Source organism: Gossypium hirsutum, chromosome D09 (assembly GCF_007990345.1).
Source record: "Gossypium hirsutum isolate 1008001.06 chromosome D09, Gossypium_hirsutum_v2.1, whole genome shotgun sequence".
NCBI classification, from domain to species: domain Eukaryota; kingdom Viridiplantae; phylum Streptophyta; class Magnoliopsida; order Malvales; family Malvaceae; genus Gossypium; species Gossypium hirsutum.
The window spans coordinates 37154980-37182004 of record NC_053445.1 but is presented as its reverse complement, the minus strand read 5'-3'; the positions used below and the strand labels follow the sequence as shown (position 1 = coordinate 37182004).

The window sequence follows — 27025 nt, the reverse complement described above, 5'->3', positions numbered from 1 at the left end:
AAATTATAAGAAATCGAAATAACAAAAGAAAGGAAGAGAGTGGAACTACGAACGTGAAGCCATCATCCTTGAGCTCCCTTAAGAAACTGCGGAGACCCCTCTCACGGATCGCCTGCAACGCACTCTTTACCACCGTTGTAAATTGTGTTGTAAAGAAAAAGAAAAGAAAAGGTTGTGAAGCAGCTAAACTGAAACAGAAGGAAGAAACAGAAGGAACAGCTAAACTGAAACAGAAAGAAGAAATAGAAGGAACGGCTAAGTTGTGAAGTAGCTAAACTGAAACAGAAGGAAGAAACAAAAGAAAAGGGGAAGCCAATCGGGGGTAAAACAGGGAGGGTAATCTGAAACAGCAGCTAAACTGAGCAAAAGGGTGGGATTACAAATCCGTGAATTTTGAGGATTAAGTCAGTATTGGATTAGACCTATAATAAGAATACCCTCAACCAAACAAAGTATTAAAGAGGTATTAAGTGGGACCCACTGAGTAGAGGTGTATTGGCTACCCAACCAAATAAGCTGTTAGATCTAAAGGCTTTTACAGCATTGTACCCCCATTATAAACCCTACGCTACCCTCCTTTCTATCTACAAATCCAAATTTGCTTTTTTCCTTCTGTAAATCAATTCATTGATTAGCAATCATTCAACATTTCTCTCTCAAACCCCATTCTTTTACGTTCTCAAATTCATTGTTCCTGCTTTTGTATAAACCCAAAGAAAAAGATCAAAGCTTTTACCGGAAAAGAATAAAAAAGCTAAAAAAATGGGTTCTCATAAGCTATTTCCCAGCTTTTCGCTTTCAGTTTCTCCGGCGACCAATCTCCGCCGCCCGTTAAACAATGGGAGAGTGAATGCATCTCTAAACATGGACGTGGAAGCACCTAATCCATTGAAATTGAAGTCGAATGGAAGCAATGAAGTGATAGAGAAAGATGCGAAGTTTATTGTTGCAACGTATGCAAGAGCTCCGGTGGTTCTTTCCAGTGGGAAGGGCTGTAAATTGTATGATCCGGAGGGCGAGAGTTTCTTGATTGTGCAGCTGGGATTGCTGTGAATGCGCTTGGTCATGGGGATCCCGATTGGCTCAGGGCTGTTACAGAACAAGCCAGTATTCTTACTCATGTTAGTAATGCCTACTATAGCAGTCCTCAGGTGAAGTTTTGCTTACCCGATTCTTGTTTTTTGTTGATATAGAATGGGTTAATGTTTATTTAGAAATCATTGATTACCCTTCATAAGTAAGGCAAGACCAGAATTTGCATGTTCATTTTATGAGGAATTAGAACTGTTAAAAGTGATTATACAATTACAAAGAAGTTTTGATGTGATGTTGTAGGCGGAGCTTGCAGAACGTCTTGTGGGTAATTCCTTTGCTGATACAGTATTTTTCACCAACTCTGGAACGGAAGCAAATGAAGCTGCTATTAAGTTTTCCAGGAAGTTCCAAAGATTTATACATCCTGATAATAAGCAGCCTGCAACAGCATTTATCTCCTTTACGAATAGCTTCCATGGTAGGACGATGGGAGCCCTTGCTTTGACGAGTAAAGAGCACTATCGTTCACCATTTGAGCCTGTTATGCCCGGAGTTACTTTCTTGGAGTATGGCAACATACAAGCTGCAATAGATCGTATTAGGAATGGGATGATTGCTGCTGTATTTGTAGAACCAGTTCAGGGTGAAGGTGGAATATACAGTGCAACAAAAGAGTTTTTGCAAGCTCTGCGTTCCGCTTGCGATGATGCTGGATCCCTCTTGGTTTTTGATGAGGTACACAGCTCCATATGTGCTATATAGGTGATTGGTTGTAGTAGTTAGTTGACATGGGGTATAGAGTCATGATCGTTCAAATATGTGAAATGGACTTGAAAAATTGAGTATACGCATATTAGGTGCATATCCATAGGATTCTAACATTTGTTATAATTGTTGCAATTACTTTTTATATTCCTAGGTTCAATGCGGATTGGGTCGAACTGGTTATCTCTGGGCACACGAAGCATACGGCGTATTCCCGGATATGATGACACTTGCAAAGCCACTTGCAGGAGGACTTCCAATAGGTGCGACTTTGGTAACTGAAAGAGTTGCTTCTGCCATAGCCCATGGGGACCATGGAAGTACTTTTGCAGGTTCACCTTTTGTTTGCAGTGCTGCAATTTGTGTTTTCAATAAAATAGCAAACCCCAGTTTCTTGTCCAGCGTCTCGAAGAAAGGTGATTACATGAAAGAGTTGTTGAACCAGAAGCTCGGAGGGAATCCGCACGTGAAAGAAATACGAGGATGGGGTCTTATGATTGGGATAGAGCTGGACGTGTCTGCTTCGCCCCTTGTAGATGCGTGCCGAAATTCTGGACTTCTTGTATTGACTGCAGGGAAAGGAAATGTGGTGAGACTGGTGCCACCACTGATCATCTCAGAGGAAGAATTGAAACATGCAGCTGAGATTCTTCATGAATGTTTACCAGCACTTGATAACAGTAACTGAGTTTAAGATAGTTTAGAAGAGCGGTGCGTTTACCTGCGGTTTAGTATAAAAATAACGGTGGTGGTAAGATTAGATACTGTAGCGATTGGATACGGTGCGGTGTGTTTAGCTTACTTTTTGTCTTACGCTACAGTATTGCTACAGTATTTAATCTTACCGCCACCATTATTTTTATGCTAGTAGCAGTTAAATGCACCGCACATTCAAATCCACCTTAAGACAGTTGGGTAAACATTTGGCATTTAGTATGTTTTGAAGGTGTTGAAAATTTTGCAGCTTTATGTTAAACTTATAAAACAATCAAAATAAGTATTTCATTTTGAATTTTAATTGCAAAGCTCACTCTCGGTAAAATCGAGCGCGGTTTGGCAGCGGCCCATGAAAACATCTCCGGGGAGGTAGAGCAACATCCAAAGATTTTGTTAGTTCTATTTATAGCATTATTTTAACATATTATTTTTCATACTCTTTTAATGATGGTAAATTTTGTGATTTTGTTAATTTTATTTATGGTAATTGGATTAAAAAAAGTATGGCTGCACTTATCCGAGTTCGAAAGGCTCCAAGGTTTGATGCAGAACATGAAGCACTGAATAGTCTAATGAAAAATTCAAAAATAAAAAATGGCAGTGTAATGGCACTATAATGTAAGCAAACCAAGCATATATCCAACTTGAAATTATAATTAGAGAGGGTTTGCCCTTGGCCTTGGTGTAGAAGAAATGAATAAAAAAAACTAAAGGAAAATAGAATGGTTAAAAGGGTGGGGACAACATTGGTTACAAGTAGACTCTCAATCTTATGTTCAAAGAGGAGAAAAAAAAAATAGTTTTTAATATTTTACCCATAATCCCTTCACACATCTAAATTGAAGGACAAGTATATCATTTTAATTGTGCAATAGTAATAATCTTATTAAACTAATACGCAATCAACATAAATTTATTCAAGTTAAATTAAAAGAATTCAAGCAAGCTTAATTAAAACTTGTTCGTCATTTATTTGAAAAATTTTTTAAGAGCAAAATGAGAGATGAGAGAAAATAGTTTTAGATTTTTAAATTTTTTTCAATATTTTATCCTCCTAATTTTTTATAGAAATTTTAATGAATATTTGGAATTTTAAAGATTATTTTGTAATTTTTTTCAAAACATTTAGAGAATTTTTTTTCTGGATTTTAAATAAAAGAATATTATTTTAAATTCATTATTTTTGAATTTTTATAATTTTAATATTATTGCAGCAACATCTATAAGGACCCCAACTTTTTCTAATGTTTCTGAAGTTCGGGTAGAAATTGGTTTGATAAACAAAATCAGTAAAAAAAGATTGAAAGTAAGTAGGACGAGAAAGGAAAGCACAATCAAAGAAATATTGGATTGATTTTGATCGGATTGGGCGTATTGGAATTGGAGCATGATAATGGGATACGAAAAACAAAATAACATGACTACGTTTATCCATTACAGATGCTGTTGAGCTGCTGCAAGTTTCCGATGGGAGGGAGTTGGTGGTAGCGATTGTTGTTGAGGAAGCCGCAGTGGTGTAATTTAAGGTTGGGTGATGATGGTGGTGGCTGTGAAGAGTGTGGAACTAATAAATGAAACAAAAAATGCCTTCAAAATTTTTAGAAAGTCCATGTTTGAGTGACGGTGAAGGAGAAGTTGAAATTGGAGAAAACACAGAAGTTTATGTTATAAAAAGAAATGAAAAATTCAACATTGAAATTCAAAGAAATTAAAAAAGAACAAGAAAAAATGGCAGTGTCATCGGGCAAATTACATATAGAAGTCCTATTTTTTTAAAATTTACCGAAATGGGCCCAGTATTTTATTATTTACCGGAATGGGCCATTTTTCCCAAAATCGTGTCCACGTCAACGCGATGTCAGGGGATGTGTCAGCAAATCGCGTCCACGTCAGCGCGCTTTGCTTACGTGGACACAAATCGCGCCTACGAGGATGCAATTTGCTGACGTGGAAGCAATAATTCATGAACAGTTTATGTTTTTTAGCTTGGAAAATTTTGAAAGGCCATAATTTTTCGTTCGGTTGTCCGATTGAGACGATTTTTTTTTATTTCGAATAAATTTTCGAGATCTACGCGTTGAAAAACAGCCGAAGGCGGTTTGCCGCAGTTTTTGTCGAAAAAGATCTTTTTTTACCTCTAATTTTGATTTTTTCGGTTTAAAATTATATTTTGAAACATTCAAATCATTATTTTCCTTATTTATTTGAAGTAAACACCGGATTTTTTTACAGAATTATTGTATTATTTTTTCTGATTTGACACGTGTATGGAATAGGTCTGATAAATCGTTAGAACGTAAGTAATATAATTAAGATAATAACAGTATTTTTATAATAGGTCAATTAATTAGTTTAACTTAGTTGGTTAAGATGTTTGCTCTTTTCCTTTAGTACCTTGGTTCAAATCTTATTGGTAATAATTTTAAAACTTTTTTGTACTTGTTGCATTTATTTATTTTAATCAATTAACTCTTCGATATTACATTAATATGTATTATTAGGGGCAAAATACCAAAAAAAGAGGTAAATTACACATAAAAGCCCTATTTTTTAAAATTTACCGAAATAGGCTCGGTATTTTATTATTTACCGGAATTGACCATTTTCCCCAAAATCGCGTCCACGTCAGCGCGATGTCAGGGGATGTGTCATCAAATCGCATCCTCGTAGGCGCGATTTGTGTCCACGTAAGCAAAGCGTGCTGACATGGACGCGATTTGCTGACATGTCCCCTGACATCGCGCTGACATAAACGCGATTTTGAGAAAAATGACCTATTTCGGTAAATAATAAAATACCGGATCCATTTCGATAAAATTTTAAAAAATAAGGCTTTTTTTGGTATTTTGCCCAGTGTCATCACTATGATGTAAGCAAGCAAAGCGGATATCCGACTTGAAATTAAAATTTTGCTTTCCCAGGTCAAAAACCCTCTCTTTGTTAATTAATGGTTGGGATTTAATTGTTTTAGATCTAAAGGCTTTTACAGCATTGTACCCCCATTATAAACCCTACCTTACCCTCCTTTCTATCTCCAAATCCAAATTTGCTTTTTTCCTTCTGTAAATCAATTTATTGATTAGCAATCATTCAACATTTCTCTCTCAAACCCCATTCTTTTACGTTCTCAAATTCATTATTCCTGCTTTTGTATAAACCCAAAGAAAAAGATCAAAGCTTTTACCGGAAAAGAATAAAAAAGCTAAAAAAATGGGTTCTCTTAAGCTATTTCCCAGCTTTTCGCTTTCAGTTTCTCCGGCGACCAATCTCCGCCGCCCGTTAAACAATGGGAGAGTGAATGCATCTCTAAACATGGACGTAGAAGCACCTAATCCATTGAAATTGAAGTCGAATGGAAGCAATGAAGTGATAGAGAAAGATGCGAAGTTTATTGTTGGAACGTATGCAAGAGCTCCGGTGGTGCTTTCCAGTGGGAAGGGCTGTAAATTGTATGATCCCGAAGGGCGAGAGTTTCTTGATTGTGCAGCTGGGATTGCTGTGAATGCGCTTGGTCATGGGGATCCCGATTGGCTCAGGGCTGTTACAGAACAAGCCAGTATTCTTACTCATGTTAGTAATGCCTACTATAGCATTCCTCAGGTGAAGTTTTGCTTACCCGATTCTTGTTTTTTGTTGATATAGAATGGGTTAATGTTTATTTAGAAATCATTGATTACCCTTCATAAGTAAGGCAAGACCAGAATTTGCATGTTCATTTTATGAGGAATTAGAACTGTTAAAAGTGATTATACAATTACATATAAGTTTTGATGTGATTTTGTAGGCGGAGCTTGCAGAACGTCTTGTGGGTAATTCCTTTGCTGATAGAGTATTTTTCACCAACTCTGGAACGGAAGCAAATGAAGCTGCTATTAAGTTTTCCAGGAAGTTCCAAAGATTTATACATCCTGATAATAAGCAACCTGCAACAGAATTTATCTCCTTTACGAATAGCTTCCATGGTAGGACGATGGGAGCCCTTGCTTTGACGAGTAAAGAGCACTATCGTTCACCATTTGAGCCTGTTATGCCCGGAGTTACTTTCTTGGAGTATGGCAACATACAAGCTGCAATAGATCTTATTAGGAATGGGATGATTGCTGCTGTATTTGTAGAACCAGTTCAGGGTGAAGGTGGAATATACAGTGCAACAAAAGAGTTTTTGCAAGCTCTGCGTTCCGCTTGCGATGATGCTGGATCCCTCTTGGTTTTTGATGAGGTACACAGCTCCATATGTGCTATATAGGTGATTGGTTGTAGTAGTTAGTTGACATGGGGTATAGAGTCATGATCGTTCAAATATGTGAAATGGACTTGAAAAATTGAGTATACGCATATTAGGTGCATATCCATAGGATTCTAACATTTGTTATAATTGTTGCAATTACTTTTTATATTCCTAGGTTCAATGCGGATTGGGTCGAACTGGTTATCTCTGGGCACACGAAGCATACGGCGTATTCCCGGATATGATGACACTTGCAAAGCCACTTGCAGGAGGACTTCCAATAGGTGCGACTTTGGTATCTGAAAGAGTTGCTTCTGCCATAGCCCATGGGGACCATGGAAGTACTTTTGCAGGTTCACCTTTTGTTTGCAGTGCTGCAATTTGTGTTTTCAATAAAATATCAAACCCCAGTTTCTTGTCCAGCGTCTTGAAGAAAGGTGATTACATGAAAGAGTTGTTGAACCAGAAGCTCGGAGGGAATCCGCACGTGAAAGAAATACGAGGATGGGGTCTTATGATTGGGATAGAGCTGGACGTGTCTGCTTCGCCCCTTGTAGATGCGTGCCGAAATTCTGGACTTCTTGTATTGACTGCAGGGAAAGGAAATGTGGTGAGACTGGTGCCACCACTGATCATCTCAGAGGAAGAATTGAAACATGCAGCTGAGATTCTTCATGAATGTTTACCAGCACTTGATAACAGTAACTGAGTTTAAGACACTTGATAACATATTATTTTTCATACTCTTTTCATGATAGTAAATTTTGTGATTTTTTAATTTTATTTATGGTAATTGGATTAAAAAAAGTATGGCTCCACTTATCCGAGTTCGAAAGGTTCAAGGTGAGATGCAGAACATGAAGCACTGAGTATTCTAATGAAAAATTTGTGTAACTAAGAAGAAATGGATCGAACGCGGATGATAAAGGTAGACATGTAATTTCGTATAGATGTCTTGGCCAAGGTCGACGAACATGTTGGAGTATGTCCAAAGATATACCATTTATCTTATTCTATTAATATAAAGACAATCTCATTATCATGTTTAGTCTTCATTTCTAACGGATAAATATTAAAGTCCCTAGGATAAGATATGATTATTTTTAAATTGTCTTTGTTGGAGTATTATTGTAGGTTATGGAAATAATAGTACATTAAGACTAATAGAGGGTTAATTGATGACAAACCGTTGGCGTGCATATTGGTACGTGTTAGATAAACAGTATATTGAATTGACTTATCACGAAAATTCTCATGTTGATAATAGTGTATGTGATTCTTAGGCTTTAGATCACCATAGTTTCTAATATTAAGAGTTGTGTATTTTGACGTAGTCAAACGTTTTTCATAATTTGATGTATTATAAATGCTATTGTGGCAACAAGATATCGGTCCCATGACAATGCTATGGTCTTGGGCTTTTAATAAAGTGAGACTAATAATGCATAGTCGTGCTCAAATGAGATGATATGAGGTTTCAGACTCATTTGTATACCTTAGTCTACTCATTGGGTCAAGAAATAAAATGAGATGATATGAGGTTTCAGAGATTTCAGACTCATTTGTATACCTTAGTCTACTTATTAGGTCAGGAAATAAAAGTTTGGACTATACAAATGTTCTTGTTCCACAACTTGTATTCAATCTAGATATCACATACAAAAGGATATACTACATTGTAACACTATTGTGAAAAGGCATTGTCGAACCATATTATTTGTGCAACTTAGGTAGTAGTAATACATTGCTAGACATAACTCACTATTTGTAACATTGAAAGTGTTTTAATATTACTTCCAACATTGTAGGATCCTACAATACCGCACATTATGGTCAGATCAATTGGAACCCGAAAAAAAAGGAGATTATAGTTGAATGGGAACTTGCCGTGTAACACCCTTATCCTATATTTGTCGCTGAAATAGGGTTACGGAGCATTATCAGAATTTACGAAACAAATACAGTTAATTCATGGCATTTACTATTTATATTTGAAACTAATCATACTCAATCAAATTGCCCCTTAAATGGACCATCGAGGCCCAATTTATGTGTTAGAAACAAATCGGGACTAAATTAGAAACTCAGAGAATTTTTCGTAAAATTTCAAAAATTTTCCTAGGTACAGGGGACAGAAGCCCCTGTGGCTGGCCATATGAGCTACATGGCCAGAAGACATGCCTGTGTCATAAGCCATGCGGGCATTTGATATGAGGCACACAGTCATGCCCCAACCCGTATCCATACCTATGTAACTCTTTGACTTGGGTCACACGGCCAACCACAAGCCCATGTGATAGGCCATGTATAAGGTGCTAGGACGTGTGTAAAAACATGGGCATTCTGTTTTGAATTTCAAAATGCAGGGGACACTCGGCCAGACCACATGCCCATGTACCAGACCGTGTGCCACACACGGCTATGACACATGCCTCTGTCTCTGCCCGTGTGGACGAAAATAGACTATTTTAAAGGCCACTTTTCTCACCCTATCTTGGTATCAACCTATGCACAACAAATTTTAAACTCACAAATCATACAAGACCCTCAATTTAAGCCAATACCAAGTTCTTATAAGTAACATATCATCACATATAATCAAATATCTTAACTTACCAAATTAACAACTTACACCTAACTTACCAAATTAACAACTTACACCTAGGTGTATGTGCAACCATGTCTCAACAGACCTATTAATTGTCCATCATCTAAACATTTCAAACATGCTTTATACTTGATTTATCCTTACTCATATAAGTTGGGTTGAAATGTAAACAAAATATAACTCTTAATATTTACATAAATCATTATCACCCTATACATGCCATATAAACCAAAATATACATTGAAAAATCTACCAGAACAAGTTGGATAGTATGGCTCGATGTGTTGATCCGATTTCCCGACCTCACGTTATCTACAAAGACATCAAACAAACACAAGTAAGCTTAATGAAGCTTAGTAAGTTTGTTGGTTTTAAACATAAATCCTATCGAACATTGAACATACTATAACCAAATCAAGTAAATAAACCATTCAAATTACATTTTCTGCCAACCATAACTTCAATTTGTGAATTCACTTAATTTACATCAAAACCATTGTACAAGCCCAATAATGCTCGGGTCCAAGCAAATAAATAAGCCCAATTATTAGCCCAAACCGATAAGCAAGCCCAAACTATCCCAAGCCCGAAATCAACAACAGAGACAGGGTCAGGAAACCCTAGTGACGGTCGCCAGCATTCCAATCGCCGCACGACTCGGGGCCAGGGTCCCCTCTGCGAGAATCGTGCCTCCACGTACGGGCGCACTCCACGGCCGCCGAACCTGCGAAAAAGGGGATGTACAACGCACCAATAACAGAGTAATAGTAAAAAAACGCAACGAATATTGAAGAGAGGATATTTTTTGCTTATTTTATTGTCTTTTTACGGTTATAAAAGGCTCTGTAAAAGTGGGGGGGGGATTTGGTTTTTTTCAGTGTAAAATATATTCGAAAGGAGAGAAATAAGAAATATCAAAAACAATTTTGAAGGTGAATTTTTTTTTTGTTTTTATTGTTTTCGGGTTTTACCCTTTTTCTTTCCTACTAGTTCTTTTCTTTTAGAAAATAAAGAAAGAGAGGGAGTAGAGGAGAAACTTACCTGCGTTGAGTAGTCGGAGGACCTTCACTTCGTCGTCATCGGAGTTGGAGGCTCCATCTCCAGAGGCGGCGGTGGTGGCCGAAAGTTAGAACCCTAGTAGAGGAGGCTAGGGTTTCAAGAGTTTTTTTGAAAAGCATAGCAGGAAATGAAATTTTTTTAAGAAATGTTGGTTTTTATAATTTAATTGAAACGGCGCCGTTTTGCCCTAGTATAACCTGCTCGGTGACCCAACCCGGAGGGGAGGATCCGCGCGTTTGGCTTTAAAGGGTAAATTGCGCATTGAGTCCCTCATGTTTGTGGCGCCTTGCAATTAAACCTGCTTTGTTTCTTTTTAAATTGAGCCGTAATTTTTATTTGTTTTTCAATTTAGCCCACTGCTGCGCAGCGTTTTTGGAGGGAGGGAATAGTTTCCCTTTTGGTCCTCCACTCTTGCGCGCCCATTCAATGTTGTCCTATTTTCAGATTTACTTCGAATTTAGTTTTTTTCCCCTTTTTAGTTCAATTTAACCTTTTTTTATTTTATTATGTTGTGCTATGATTTTATTATTATTATTATTATTATTACTATACATATACACGCATGTTTTAGATAATATACATATATTTTTAAAAGATTTTAAATATATATATTTTTGTACATACAAACGTTCTTTATATATACATACTTTTGTTTTCAAATTATTTTTTTCTGTAAATACGTATATATTTGTATATTTCTATTTTATATGTACATATGCATATCTTTTATCTATACATTTTTTTATATTTTTTTAACTTTTATATACTTTATATTTTATATATATACTTATACATTTTTTTGTAAATATATATACATATACATATATATTTTTTAAAAATCTTATTTTCATAATTTTCATGTACATAAATACATACTTTTTTTTATAAATTATTACAAGGTTTTTGTTTATATATTTCATTCCTTTTCTCTCACATGTACACTTATATGTTTTTTTTTGGAAAAATACATGCACACATGTTTGCAAATTTACTTGTATATTTTACTCATGTGTATATTTTGTAAATGTATATTCATATGTGCTTTAAATTTAGGTTTTTGTTTCATATTATACATTAACTTTTAACTTACCTTTTGGGAAATATATTTTGGTTTCATTAAAGTATTAAAATCATGATATTTCATAAATTTTCGAGATATTCGGCATTCATGATTCTTGAGAAAGATCGTGTCCTAACTTACTGGATTGCGATTATTTTTTGATGAATTTAGAAAGCCAAGTATTCGTTTTGCAATAAATTCGCAAATTTTAAATAAAAGCTTATTCTCGGGAATTCAAGAATGTTGGGTCCTAACTTACTGGTCATGACATTTTCTTCTCGAAATAAGAGTTTTCAAAAGCAAAAGGCAATATTCGGGTATTTTGAAGATTTAAAAACATTGTGCCCTAACTCACTGGGTGTGGTGTTTTATTTCTTTGAAATAAGAATGTCTTACTATTTTGATTCATTCATGAAATAAAAAGTTTTCTTTAAAATCTTTTCAAATTTTCGACACCAAGACATTAAACAATCAATTTGGTATCGATTTTGGGCGTTACGAGGGTGCTAATCCTTCCTCGTGCGTAATTGACTCCTGAACCTGTTTTCTCAAATTTCGCAGACCAAAATTATTTTTAAGGTGGGCCGATCACACTTTAATAAAGAATTGGTGGCGACTCCAGTTTTTATTTTTAAGTCGAAACTAAAATTTTTGTTTTCAAAAAACGGTTTCGACAACCATCAATGGCTTTAAGTCCTCATATACTAATTTCATATGTCACTTACCAACCTTGCCGAATCTGAAAACGACTTACAAATATGAACAAAAGCTCATAAAAGCTAAACAAAAACCCATAATGGTTAAACTGAAGCTCAAAAGAGTTGAATTAAAACCTATTAGGGTTAAACAGAAACTCATATGAGTTAACTGAAGTTCATGAGAGCTAAACGGAAAGTAAACACGAAAGTTCGCAACAAATGTTGAACCTCGTTTACTTGGGTAAATTGTCATCAATTCTTCCTTTGCCACAGAACGATCGTACTCAATCCCGTGCTCCATTTTAACTGGATGTTCATTCTAATTCATAATACAACAATATTTCATTTTTATCCAATAATATATTAAATACATAATAAATTTAACAACATTCATCAATTTCCATATAGTTATTAAACTTTAGCCATACGAATTTACATGGGTTAAATTGTGGAATTTGTAGTAGTTCAGGGGTTATTCTGCTAATTTTCCTTTTTTACGATTATCTACCGACTCTTGATATGATGTAAAAATATGAAAAACCAGCTGTTGGAGACTCTCCTATGGTGTTTTTGGCTGAGAATTATGAAGAAATTTCTAGAAACTCTTTTAATTACTTGTTTATTTGTTTAATTTTTACAAAATTTCTAATTTTACCCTTGTTTCACCTAATTTCCTGATTTTCCCTGCTAATGTCGCCTCAGCCATCATCTTTAGGCTATTTTGTCCATTTAGTCCTCGCTTAATTATCACTTGATCTATTTAATCATTATTTCTTTAATTAACAAGTTTTGCACCTTTTACAATTTAGTTTTTTTAATTAATTAACTATGAAAACGTTAAAATTTTCTAACAAAATTTTAATACTAACTTAATGACACTCTGTAAATATTTATAAAAATATTTACAGATCGATTTATAGAATTGAGGGCTCGATACCTCGTTTTCAAAACCAATTCACCTAATAAATTCTTCTAAAACACAAATCAATAATTTAAAAGTCTTCCTAAAATTGCACTTAGCTCATAAATATTAAATGATAAAATTTTTGAACTCACTCATCGGATTTAGCGGTCTCAAACCACTATTTCTGACATCACTGAAAATTGAACTGTTACATGCCGCATATTTTAAATTAATTATACTAAAATGTTCATATAATTTAATTTAAAATATATATATTCGGCATGGTAAATCCAAATTGGACACATTTATACATATTTGACATATACTTACAACTTACTGTTCAAACACCACATACAGACTTACTTATTTAGAGCTTGGCATACAGAGCTGTAATACTTACTCGAAATTGGGATAATCACTCATTAACTAAGAACCATAGCTTTCAGCTTAACGAGGAAGAGATATAATTAGACTTGAGAAAAAGAATCAAAAAGTACTCTTGAAGGAAGAAGAAGAATCTTTCTTAGAACCCTTCTCACACATATAAATATGACTCAACATACTTTGTGGCACTTAACAAGTGTCACATATTTCAGAATTTGCCTTTCTAATAGTTTACAGTTTTTGAGAGAGACGTAAATGAGTACCCTGCATTTACAAATATCATACTAATCTGTTCAGTTGATTTTGAACCAGGTTACTTTACAACTTAACTAGCGCAGTACTTTAGACAAACAATGTGTACTATAGCTTTGGCGATAACTCATATTATACTTACCTTTTTTTCGCTTAATACAATCTTTTCCTTAGAATAACAGACTATCCTGAAATAAAATCTTCACTTACTTATATGGCGATTACTATACGCCCACACATATACGCCAAATAAAGAATTGGGCGGATTATACTTTGCAGATAGAAAATGTAACAATCATCAACAAAAGGTAGATGACTGATTCATGTGCACCTTTAAATATTTACGCTTTTAATGGAATTTTTAGTTTTGGCTTTAAAAAGGTAGAGGAAAAAGATGTTTTGGCATAGTACAAATAGTATCGGGAAAGTGGGTTTCCTTGTTTGAGTCCTCTATATGGTTTGAATTATTTAAAGAGTGAGTCATTGACTACACTTTGGTAAGAGACTGTGATGATATATTAAAGGATCATTTTAATCCATCTTAGGCTAAAAACCATGATCTTCAATATGCAATAAAGAAAAACCCAACTAATTTTATCAAAAGCTTTACTCATATCAATTTTAAGAGTCGCGAAAGATCTCTTACCTTTGGTTTTCCTTTCCTTTTTAGTGTGTAAAATTTCACTATCTAGAATAAGATTGTTGGAGATAACTCAACCATCAATAAAAGCATTTTGGAACTAAGAAATTAGATTTGGTAGGACTCTTTTCAACTGATTGACGAGCATTTTCAAGATTATTTTATAAGCAACGTTACATAGACTAATTAGCCTATAGTTAGCAAGGGAAGTTCGAGACTCACTTTTGGGGATGAGAATGATAATTGTCTTTTTGAGGCTTTTTAAAAGAAAGTTAGATTCCAAGAAAGAAATGGTGGATTGAGTAGTGAGTAGGCCTACCACATTATTGGGATCTAGTGTCCTTAGTGTAGTATTTTTATCTATGTATACTTGTATTTTTTGAACAATTTGATTTAATTACATTAATATCCTTTATATATTGTCCTTGATGGTTTTTGCATGCAAAGCATGAAAGAAATATTGACGCACTGATTAACTAACGTTTAACTAATATTAAGCGGTATTACTTAGTTGGATCATAAAAAGATAGTGTGTATTAATAGATAATGTAAACATGTCCTTAATCTTATCGAAATGAGCAAATCAATTGAAAGATTAATATATCATCTATCGAGTCCCATTGTGGAGATACCTTTTCTTGAGTATTTGAGCGAATGACTCTTGGTAAATAGAGATGTAGATGTGATTGATTGGACTGATAGTACATTAGACATGACCCAAGTAGAATTAGTCTTAAATCTATTTGTGGATTTGTTCACTTGTAACGTTAATATTGTAGCAGGCTTTCATCTTGAGTGAATGATGGACTATGCATGTGTGACACGTATACTTTGATGCAAATGAAAAATTAAGTTCAAATAGATAATGAACTAAAATCCGGTACATCGGCCATACGACTTCTACAGTATGTAGCGTCATTCACAATAGTGGAATTTATAGCCCAACTAATGGGTAAATGGTATCCTCTCATCGATATTACATGATAGATGAAAAGTAAATGTAGTCATGGGTCATTTGTCTTTATGATAAGTGATTTGGTTACTATTTGATAGTAATTGACTTTTCATTAAGGAAGATGTAATAGTTAATGTGAGATAAAATAAGATTATATTGGGAGAACATATTTATTTTAAAGAGATTAAGAATATCCTATGAGGGTAACACACTTATGATAAGGTCATTAGACGAGCACTTATTAAGTAATTTTCGTAATGGTATATAACAAAGGAGAGCTCAATCACGTTACTTTAGTTGAATGACTTTGTGATTAAATAAGTTTATAATTAATATCTGAAAAGTCATAACTTAATTATAAATTATTTGAGCCTAATTATATATGTCCAATCAATCCACCACTAGCTCGAGATTACTAAAAAAAATTGCAAGTAGAACCAATGAATATAAACGAATGAAAACAATGAAGTAAAAGAAATAGATTGCGTGTATCACAGTTCACAGTGAATGCGTTTTCTCGCTAAGTACAAGAAATGACTAAGAAATTAATTTAAGGTTCTTCCGATTATGATTTAATTAATTATAATTAAATAATTGAAGTTCGAAAATTAATTTAAATTAATTAGTCATTATGAATTTATTGAATAAGGAAATTAAATATATTTTCTCATAGATTCTATGAAGGTAAAATTGTTATGACTTCAACGAAATTAGAATTGGATTGAGAAATTTATTTAATCAAAAAATTAATTTAGCTTATTTAATTAATTAAATTAGTTGATTAAATAAATAATAATTGGGTAATAGAAAATAAATATTGAGTTAGACAAATTATAAGTTTTAAGCAAAAGTTTAGAAAACACATATAATTGGATTCAATACATAAGAGGCCTGATTATGCATTGTGATAACACAATGGGTGGCAACCCTATTAAAAATGAAGGGGTGTGTCGCCCCTCACTCCTCTAGTTCTAGTAGTAATTCATATATTGTTTTTCTGTCAGAAAATGATAGTAATTTATTTAAAAGGAATAAATTATATTTTCTAATAATTACAATTATTACCAGTTTGTAGGGGTAACTTATTTTCCTACTAAAAGTAAGTAAATTGTTTTTGTTTTTTAATTTAATTCATGTTGTTTGAATTCACAACGCAATTTGAGGTTTTAGAATAGCGAAGAAAGTTATTCAGTAAAAAACTAGGCTCGACTTAATCTATCTCACACAAAGCACAAGCATTGTTCTAATTAAAATTTATTATTATAAATATTATAAAAAGACTCGATTTAAAAAAAATTAAACTTTTACTATACTTAAAATAATTATTTTTCAAATCGATTTTTCCGAACATACATTACATAATTGTTAGAAAAGCTTGAGTTTGCCATCATTGCTAGGGGCCTTGAGGGGTCCTATTTGGAATGCAACTTCTTTGACTTCGAATTCAGTGGGAGGGAGGTTAAGTGTGTATCAATCCACTTGAGATAAGGTTGGAATTAATCTATAAATCACTGCACATGTTTTGCCTCTACCTAAATTTCCTTCAAAGTGCTCCACAAAGGTGCTCTTAATGGAAGAGGGATCATCCACCCAAACGTTGCTCTTGTTTCGAACACCCAAGATTTTGTTCCAGGCTCTTTTTCTTTTGGTGGTGGCATGAAAAAACTTGGTGTTCCTTTCTCCCATGGTGTTCCAATTGAGCCTTGATTTTTTAAGCCAATAGATCTGTTCTTATACCTCTACCAATCGAAGTTCTTCTCTTATGACTCTTTCATTGTTTTTGGCTTCTATCAAAGTAATGTTGTATTGTACCTCCAATTCACTGTTCCATTTTTAAGAGAAGAAACACTAGCGAGAAAGCTGGAGATAGTTCAAAAATAAAATGATTAGGGGACTAATTTTTAATATTTTAACTTTTATTAAAAATATATGAATATAAATTTTGTTGGGATAACATATTTTTGACATTTAAACTCGACAACTAAATTTGCTTTAAGTATTTATACTTTTTTTTCTATTCACTTCAACTCTCAACTTAGAAATATAAAAGTTTAATGATACGACACACTTAAGAAAAATTATAAATTATAAATTTTTAAAGTGATAATATGGTACAATCAAATTTTATAAAAGCTAAAAAGCTAAAACATAATTTTGATATCGTTTTTTTTATCAATTTCAAGTAGTCTCAGAGTCATTCGATTCAACCCATTTGTTCGAACCGTTATATTAATCAATTATTGGTTCGTCCGATCTGATCCTATCCCAATAATACTGGTCAAATAATCAAATCTTGATGGAGTCTTAGTTCAAAAATTAAAATGGGTCTAGTTCTTAAGTTTAAGAACCAAAGTGAACAAATAAAATATAGGTACTAAAGTAGATCTAGGTGCCTAGTTGAGGGACTAAAAATTATTATCCCAATTTCATTATAGTAAAAGTTTATTGAAAAACTAAAGAAAATAAAAATATTAGCTTATTTTATTCATTGGTTCTTCTATTCCAATAGATTTTACCAGATGCAAAATCCGAAAGGGGAGGAGAAAGATTAAAAGTGAGGAATGGTGTAATTGACAGGATCAGGACCTTTCATGTGTCAACTTACGCCATATGACTCAACCCCTACCACCATCATCATCAAGATCCTACTGGTTCTTCATCTGTATCCACACGGTTACTCCCCTGCACCTCTTCAACATCCAATTCCATTCTCAGATATAACCGAGAAATCAAATATTAATTATATACACAAACATCATCATCAACATATCTATCTATCTTTAGTCAAAAGTGTCAAACAATCTAATCCATTGATACTAACCTGACGTCACTCAATCCAACGGCTATTAACTCATCAAGCACCCTCGAGATCACGCACTATTTAATACCTATTTTACTCTATCACTTCAAACCCCCGCCCCAGATAGAATTAATTACGAGTTTCCTCATCCACTTTCACCTTATTCACAATCCTGTTTCTCTTCTGGTTATTCATTTGAAAGGGTAAAGTAGGTAATATACCATTGGGGATATCCCCCGCCACTAGTACCGGCAATGTAAATATTACGGTGTCATCAAAATCAAAATCGACAGGAATATCTTCAAATTATAAATAAAATCTCTTTTTTTTTAATTTACTGTTTTCTCTATAAATATGGATGCAATACTAGACTATAGCATGCTCATACATTTATCACACTCTATGAATGAGTTTCTCGTCCTTCGTCTTCTTCCCCATTCAGTTCAGCTCTTAACAATGCAAAGTCCCGCCATTGTTAGTACTTTAAAAGCTTCTGAAACAACTGAGACGCCATGCCTTTATAACCTTATTGCTTGTTCTTCTCATTCTTCAACGATAGCTCCCACCCAGTTTTACAGGCGAAGCTATCCACCCTTTTACACTGAATTCTCCGATTCCGGAAATGGAATCAGAACTTATCTGGGAACACAGCCTGTTCTTGATGGGATAGCTGCTGTGGTTGGCCAACACGTCCTCTTCGGTACTAAAACCAACCCCACCACCTCAAACAGCCAAGGCGACGGTGATAGAGCGAGCACGGAAGAGACGTCGAGTTTCGTTTCGGCGTCGCATCGCTTCGGTTCTAACAAGAGAAATGTCAATGCCGCTGCTGCTTCGATGCAAAAAAGCTATAGAGGTGTGAGAAAGAGGCCATGGGGGAGATGGTCAGCGGAAATACGCGACCGTGTCGGGCGGTGCAGGCACTGGTTAGGCACGTTCGACACGGCTGAGGAGGCTGCACGTGCCTATGACACGGCGGCAAGGCGGTTGAGAGGGTCAAAAGCGAAGACTAACTTTGAAATTCCATCTACCTTACCCCTCTCCTCACCCTGTAGTACATCATCTTCATCTACGGAAGCAAAGAAGAAGGTGAAAAGCAAAGGTAATAAAGCCCAAAGGAAATGCGAGGTGGTTACCTCCGTGGTTCATTTGTTCAGTTCCGGCGGAAATGAAGGGAAAGGGAGCGAAGAGTTGGAGTTGAAGTTGGGCATGGGGCTTAATAACAAACCTTCTATGCCGTCAAATGATGTTGGTTGAGTGAATCATTACTAGTTTGCTTGCTGCATGGGAAGTTGAACTTTTTGTGTTTTGCATGTATATGCACTGAATCAAAGAAAAAAGGGCTTTCGTTGCCGGTAAAAACTCCATGTACATAGAAAGAAACTGACAGTATTGTAGTAAACTAATGCTTTCTGCATGTTTGAATGCTCTACTTTAGTTATTGGGTTTGTCAGCAATGGTGTTGAGGCAGATACCGTCATGGTTTGTTGGATTTGTGTTTTTTTGAGTTATATTAAACTAATATTGAAATTATATCATGTTTGCCTGTGACTAGGTGTAGTTAATGATGGTTTCTTTTGCTAATTGCAATCGACCTTACAAGTGTAATGGTAATGGTCGCTTTTTCACTTTTGGAATCAGTGGCAAACAAAAAGAGGGAAACAAAATCCAGAACACTGCTATTCCTTTTCACTGACGTATATTTTCTCAACCTGATTTCATGCAGCTACACTGCGGAAACCTAGTTTCAACAACCTAAGGCTCAAAGAACTCATCTTCATGGTGCAAAAGAAATAGGGTTTAGGGGATTGAGAAGTCGCCCTGGAAAGCCGCGAGGGTAAGTCAGAGTTTACGTAAGTAAATTGGTGGATTGATTTGGATTCGGATTCAGCCTTTATTAATTATTACTACTGACTTAGCGACTGATTGCGAGACCCATAAGATATGCAGTGTATGAGAGTACAGTACGCTACTGTCATTGAATGAGTGAAGTGATCATCAATACTTGAAACTATAAAATTAAATTAAATTAGATTATTATACATAAATTATCATGTGCTGAAATATCCCTAAATTTTGATAAAATTAAATTTTAAACACAATAATATTAGAAAGATTTTATTTGAATATTATCTCGATTTAAATAAGAATATTAAGTAGATGAAAATAAGATTACATTCAAATTTATTAAGTAGACGAGAATAAGATTAAAATTACATTCAAATTGTTAAATAGATGAAAACAAATTCTATTGTACATTACTCACAGGTAGATAATTTCAGGGTTGGGACTTAGGAACCACCAATTTATAGTTAACTCAGATTGATTAGGCAATAATTATCATTTTAATAATAAAAATAATAGTTTTGTTTGAATTAAATTGTAATAAATATTAATATAAAAAAGTTGAAGGAATTGACTATTCGAATTAAGTGTCTATTGAGGAGTTGGCTAAATTCTCAACAATGATAGATATTATTCTTACATCTAAAATTTCTCTCTCCTCTATCTAGATCTCTAAAGGGTTTACGTAGATGAAGCGTATCAATTGATGAAGATACCACCTACAAGACTCACAAGAGAGATGTCAGTATAGTGTGTAGTATATATTATGCAAATCACCTACGTGTAAGGAACTCGAACTACCAATCTAAGGAATACTTGCAAGTATGTGACCTATATTTCTTGGATTAGTGGGTTGAGTTCCCACATACCCAGTTGATTTACATAATTAATATTACATACAATAATAATACTTCTCTTGTGAGCCTTGAAAGTTGTATTTCTACTATCTGAAGTGTTTCCCTTTCATAGATCCTTCAAGACTTTTGGTAAAGAAAGCAAAACTTCAACACAAAGACAATTGCCTATCATTATTGGGGATTTGACCGACTATCCAATAGACAACATTATAAATACTTTTTCGAAAGAAGTTTGTCACTTCAATAAGAATGTTTTTAATATTTGGATAAACTACAAAAATAGTCACTTTTGTTTGCCTCATGTTACATTTTAGTCACTTATGGTTGAAATGTTACGTTTTAGTCACTGATGTTATTATTTTGTTACGAAGTGATCACTCTTCCGTTAAGTTCTGTTATCTCCCTAACGGTAATCCTACGTGACAGTCCAACTAGATTTTAAGTGCCAATTTAGATTTCCTAATGGGATGAGAATAGATTTTTAATTAAATAAATTTAATTAATTAAAAATTTTAAACTCTAAATCTCAGTTAAAAAACTATTCATCTCCCCATTTTTTTTAGTTTTCTTTTTCAGGTGGCTAAGAAAGCTATTATCATCAGAATTTTTTATTCACCTACAAAAACAAATTGTTTTGGTTTTTCATTCTAGGATGTTAACTGGAACATCATTTTTTCACATGTTGCAGTAATTGCAGTTCATATTATTACATAAATTTGTCGTCAACCACTTGATTTTAAGTCTTAGAACATAAATTTGTCAGTGAAAAAGACATACCTGGACCCTTCATTGAATCCTCTTTTGTTTTTGTAGGTGAATAAAAAATTCTGATGATAATAGCTTTCTTAGTCAACTGAAAAAGAAAACTAAAAAAAAGGGGGAGATGAACAGTTTTTTAACTAAGATTTAGAGTTTAAAATTTTTAATTAATTAAATTTATTTAAATGAAAATCTATTCTCATCCCATTAGGAAATCCAAGTTGTCACTTAAAATCTAGTTAGACTGCCACATAGGATTACCGTTAGGGAGATAACGGAACTTAATGGAAGAGTGATCACTTCGTAACAAAATAATAACATAAGTGATTAAAACGTAACATTTCAAACATAAGTGACTAAAATGTAACCTTAAGTAAACAAAAGTGACTATTTTTATAGTTTACCCTTAATATTTTATATTTTTTTAAATGATGAAATAATTAAAATTTTAATGTATTCTCTTTAAGCCTCGAGGCAGACTTAATGACAATTAGCTTGATATTGAAGTTCCAGCTCAGTCATACTTCTCTTAATCTTATATTACACTATGTTATATTTCACAGCTTTTGAAACACAATTTCTCGAATCAAGTTTTTTTCGACTACAATAATAATGCTGCATTAGCCTCAAATTTTGATTTTATTACATTAAATTATTTTAAATTTTTTAATTAATATTTATATTTTATAAATAAATTAAAATAATAATCCATATCCGAATTTAAAATATCACACCTGAGGTGTGGTTTTAGCCTGATTCATCTCAAGTTCATTGATGACCCTAAACTTGATATAGACAGATCCCACCTTTTCCACAATGAAAACTACCCTCTCTGTCTCACTGACTAAATGTCATGCGTTGCCCTGCCCTGCCCATCAGTGTATCTTCAATCTCCAGCCTCTTCCACTCATATTTGAACACAACTCTCTCCTTCGTTTGTTCCAATGAAGTGAGACTGAATTTATCGTTGGACAGATTTCTTGAGTTCTTATCTCAACTGAAGATACTCTTTGCACCGTCGAATCTCCCTTTCCAATATAAACTTTTAGTTTTTGCCACTTGTGCATTTATCCAACTACTTTGAAAATTTAATGCTTCATTACTCATGCTTAATCATCTTCCACGGGGGAAAAATCAGAAATTTTAGTTTCACTTATGCATTTATCTGTCTACTTTGGAAATTTAATGCTTTATCACTCATTCCTAACCATCTTGAGGCGAAATTATAAATTTATTTAGGGTTCAAGATTAATTTATAATTTTTTTGAGTTAAAATGTAATTTTATTATTGTAGTGGTTAACTTTTAAAAGGGTTAAATTAAAATTCTTGTATTTGAAGGAAAATTATAATTTTATCATGTATTAACTTAAAATTTGATAAAATTTTAGAGATTAAAACAATAATTTTTTATTTTAAGGACAGCAAAGCCTTGCCCTTCGCCTATGCTCCACAACTCGGTTCAATTCATTTGGTATCCAATTTATATAAAGTGACTTTCAATTTGGGTTAATTTCATCTAGCTCAATTTTTTTCTTTGCATACTAAATATTATGCTTTTCATTAAAATTAATTATAAAAGATAATTTTTTATAATTGTGGGGACCAAAAATATATATGCCTCGTGGCTCATCAAAATATGTTCATAATGAAAGCCCACATTAACAATAGAAATACTTGTTTCTAGAATCGAAGAAACACTGCATGCACTCATCGATGCACCTCCTAAGTCACCAATGGATAAATGATACACTATACCTGACAACACCTAAGCCTCTAATGAGAGTGCGACACTTAGCACCCAAGTTACCCCCAAACTTTCTATAAATAGCAAGCACCCATATCATTTGTAGACATCTCATAAGCTACCCAATCATAAGGTTTCTCTTTCTACTTTCTCAAATTTTCAAATTTGGTCTCAGTAACTATGACTCCCTTATTGCAAGTGCAAAAAAGATGTAAAACCTTGTAGCTACACGGAAACCATGAGACAAGCCCTTCATTTGCACTAAGACCTTAAGCTTAAGTAATCTCAGAACCAAAAACTAAGGTATAAGTAATCTCAAAACCAAAAACTACGAAACGCTCACATCTTAAAAAGAGTTCAAGGAGTTTAGGATGTCTATAAAGTCACTTAGAAACCTCAAGACTAGGCCTTTTCATGCCCCAAGGCCTTTCAACACGTAACTTCAAGCCCGAACCTTATAGGCTCTTACTCTTCCATTTGAAACTCCAAGCTAAAGAATTACGAACTCTTTATCAGTACCTCCAACTTTCAAATGAGAGAGATGTTAATAAGAATGGTGTCTCATCCTTCCAATCTTAGAGTTGTAAAAGACAATGCCCCCCTTTTACCTTTTCACGGTTGTTTTCTTTTGTCACACCCGAACTTGTTAAAGTCTAAGTTACAAGGGTAACTTGGGTATTAAATTGAAAAGCTTCCAGATTGAGCGAGCTCTAATGTAATTAAGGGGAAATTGCGAACTGGTTGAGGAAATGTTAGATTTCAACCTTAAGTTTGGTTACCTTTGAACTAGAAATTTTCTTAGTGGGAGACATGATGATTGATAATATCTTCAAGTGGCTGTTGAATTGGTTTTGGTGAAAGAAGTATGAGAGGATTATATATAGGACAAACGTTATTCTCCGGTATTGTTCCTTCATCTTTTTCTCTAGTCTGTTCGGAAGAGAAAAGGGTTAAAGAGCGTCATGCATAAAGGGAAGAGACTGAAGTTCAAGCCTAAGAAAGTGAAAATTTCGTAAGCCGATAAGCTTTCCAACTTCTTTGTATTGACAGATTTAAGTAAAATGAAAGAAAGTTAAGGGCTTCAGTTAATCCATTGATTTTGTTCTTTATTTGAGTAAGGTTGCAGATAATCATTTAAATGGCCTCTGCAGGCAAAGAAATTATGGTTCTTATGATGATGGATTGTTTTCGTTGGAATTTTGAATTGGTAGTTATATTTTGACAACTAAGGAGGCTCAAGTAGCAAGGGAAAAGTTTAGTAGATGATTTTGGCGTTAACTTCTAGGTGAGTTCCAAAACTCAGGTCTTACATGGATGTTTACTGTTTCAGTATCGTGTGTTGGGTATGTCGACTTAGTGCTATGCAAATGATGAATCATTCTATGACTGAATGTTGTCGTAATGTGTTGCATGTTGTATGTGTTAAGTTTTAAAAATGATGAATCATTCTAAGGTTGAATGTTGATGTATCGTGATGCATGTTGCGTGATGATATGCAAATGAATGGCTGGGTGTAAGTTTGACTATGTTGAGTACATGAAACGATTGGCGTAATATATGTTGTGTATTAAACAGTAGTATTGCTTGAGTGTTAGTGTATGAAATGTATGCATGTCATTTATATACAAATGGTGTTAGTGTATGAAATGTATGCATGTCATTTATATACAAATGATGGACTGTACCGAGACCGCATATGCATTTTATTTTATATATGTGGCTTTGTAGAGTTTCAGGCGGACTATATGGAGAATGATATCAATGGTATGTGACTTGTGGAAGTTTGTGCGGGCTGCATGGAGAATGATATTAATGGTATTTGGCTTTACGGAGGTTTGGTTGACTTGTATGAAGAATGTGTTCACATGGATATGAAAGCCCTTTACAGGTAGTATGAGACGCTATAGAGTTTAAGGCTTTAAGCCGTATATGTGAAATGCAAGTCCATGGCCATAACATGATCCAGGAAAGTCTGTCAGGACTATCGTATATGTGGAAGTCTGTTAGGAGTATTTTACAAATATGATTCCGCAAAGAAATGATCCATTCTTTATAAGTTTGCGTGCTCATAATTTGTTCCTATGCGCGAACCGTAATGTATGAACCATTTGTTATTGGGAGTCATATTTCATATATGATGGTCTGCTAGATTCTTCTATCTGATCGATATGAGAGTATTTTCGAGTTGCGATTCAAGCAGGTATTCTGTCTAAAACTCTGTACAAAATATATATGTATCCGCAATATTGCTAATCGCCTATGAGTCCACCTCTTTATGGGGGCATTCTATTATCAATCCGACTGTATGACCGTAAGTAAGGATTCACATTCTTGAGTCAGTTAGAATGAGTTACTAATAATAGTTCGCAACAAAAATTATTCACCAAGACCTATCTCACATGGCTATCCATATCTGTTGATGCAAGTCAAGTACTACGAGAATTATCTATGGTTTTTCTTTTCATAAGTTCACAAGGAATAACTCTTAAGGGGGTAATTGCACTGAAGTTCGCAAGGACAATTATGGAAGAAAGGATCCGCGGGTATCACCTACCAAAAATGTCTAACTTCTATACATTTGTCTTCTTGATTATACGTCTATGGAATCTCATAAGTGGAAGCTTTATATAGGCAAGACCGCAAATATTTTGAATGTGTAATCTCCTAGTTTGGAACGTCTGCAATAGATCCAACACAGTTAGATAAGCTTGAGTGTTCTTAAAAAAGTACCGATTGAGTTAAATTGGGTGATGTTAATACTACGCCAGCAAGATTGGCAAAATGTCCTAGTACGAGCAAAGTCAAATATGAATTCAGAACCTTGAAGTAACAACTTATTAGCATTATGTTGATGCAAGGTATGGACCACTCACTAAGTTTATTCGAACTTACCAATGTTTTATTATGTCTCACAGGTATAATGGTAAACTCAAGGATTCGAGAAGGGACTAGGCCAGAATTTGTCGAGCTCAGACAACTTTACTTTCATTTGTAATATGCATACAACAAGGAAACCCAAAGACGGAGTCTCAGGGTCAGAGTTGAGTTGGTGCTAAGTATAGTCACAAGATACAATTCTAGGACTAAGTAAATATGTCTATATAGAAAAGGTAACTTTGTAAAAATTTTAAACTAATTTTAACAATCAAATGAAAGAAAATCAGTTTAGTTAAATTACAAAAAAATATTAATTTTATCGCCTCTTAAATAAATTTTTGAAAAATTTAATTCAAATTAAAAGTAAAGAAAGGTTTAATTTTAAAATTATGAAAAAAAAGTCAAAACAGATGGACTTAATGAGCAATTTATTTGCTCGAAATTTCAAATTTCAAATAAAATTAAAATAACAAGGATCAAAAAGACAATTTAAAGAGGCGAAAATCCCTAAAAATAAAGACGGAAACACGGACGAACCTCTTAGCAAATTTCCCACTTCTCCCAGTATTTAAACCCCAAAATTCATTTTCTTTTCAGAGAACTCTCTTTTTTTTTCCCTATGTTGTCTCTCTAGTTTTCCTCTTTTCTATCAGCCAGTACCACCGCCGGAGAACCCAAAGTTCTCCGATTTTTGACGACCGAGCACCGTAAGTGGCGGTCGGAAACTAATTTAAGAAAGTACTCTTTTTTTCTTTCTTTCATTTTCGGAAACAAAGTCTCTTCCTTTTTTTGTTTCATTTTCTTTCTTCCTCATCTTCCTCTCTACTGAAACCCCTT

The 27025-nt window shown here is 34.1% G+C and overlaps 2 protein-coding genes and 1 pseudogene across 2 annotated transcripts; all 3 read left to right on the top strand.

Annotated features, from left to right (window-relative positions):
- The first annotated feature begins 560 nt into the window (after positions 1–560).
- LOC107891633 (acetylornithine aminotransferase, mitochondrial-like) lies at positions 561–2812 on the top strand (annotated as a pseudogene).
- A 2624-nt stretch (positions 2813–5436) lies between these two features.
- On the top strand, positions 5437–7528 carry LOC107891631 (acetylornithine aminotransferase, mitochondrial). Its single transcript, XM_016816475.2, has 3 exons — positions 5437–6117; positions 6302–6736; positions 6921–7528. The coding sequence occupies exons 1-3, from the start codon at positions 5728–5730 to the stop codon at positions 7452–7454; spliced, it is 1359 nt and encodes a 452-aa protein (XP_016671964.1). The 5' UTR covers positions 5437–5727; the 3' UTR covers positions 7455–7528.
- Positions 7529–18509: 10981 nt separating this feature from the next.
- Positions 18510–19589, top strand: LOC107892573 (ethylene-responsive transcription factor ERF084). The gene has a single exon (XM_016817639.2). It carries the CDS (start codon positions 18562–18564, stop codon positions 19360–19362), a length of 801 nt encoding a protein of 266 aa, XP_016673128.2. The 5' UTR covers positions 18510–18561; the 3' UTR covers positions 19363–19589.
- The last annotated feature ends 7436 nt before the right edge of the window (positions 19590–27025 follow it).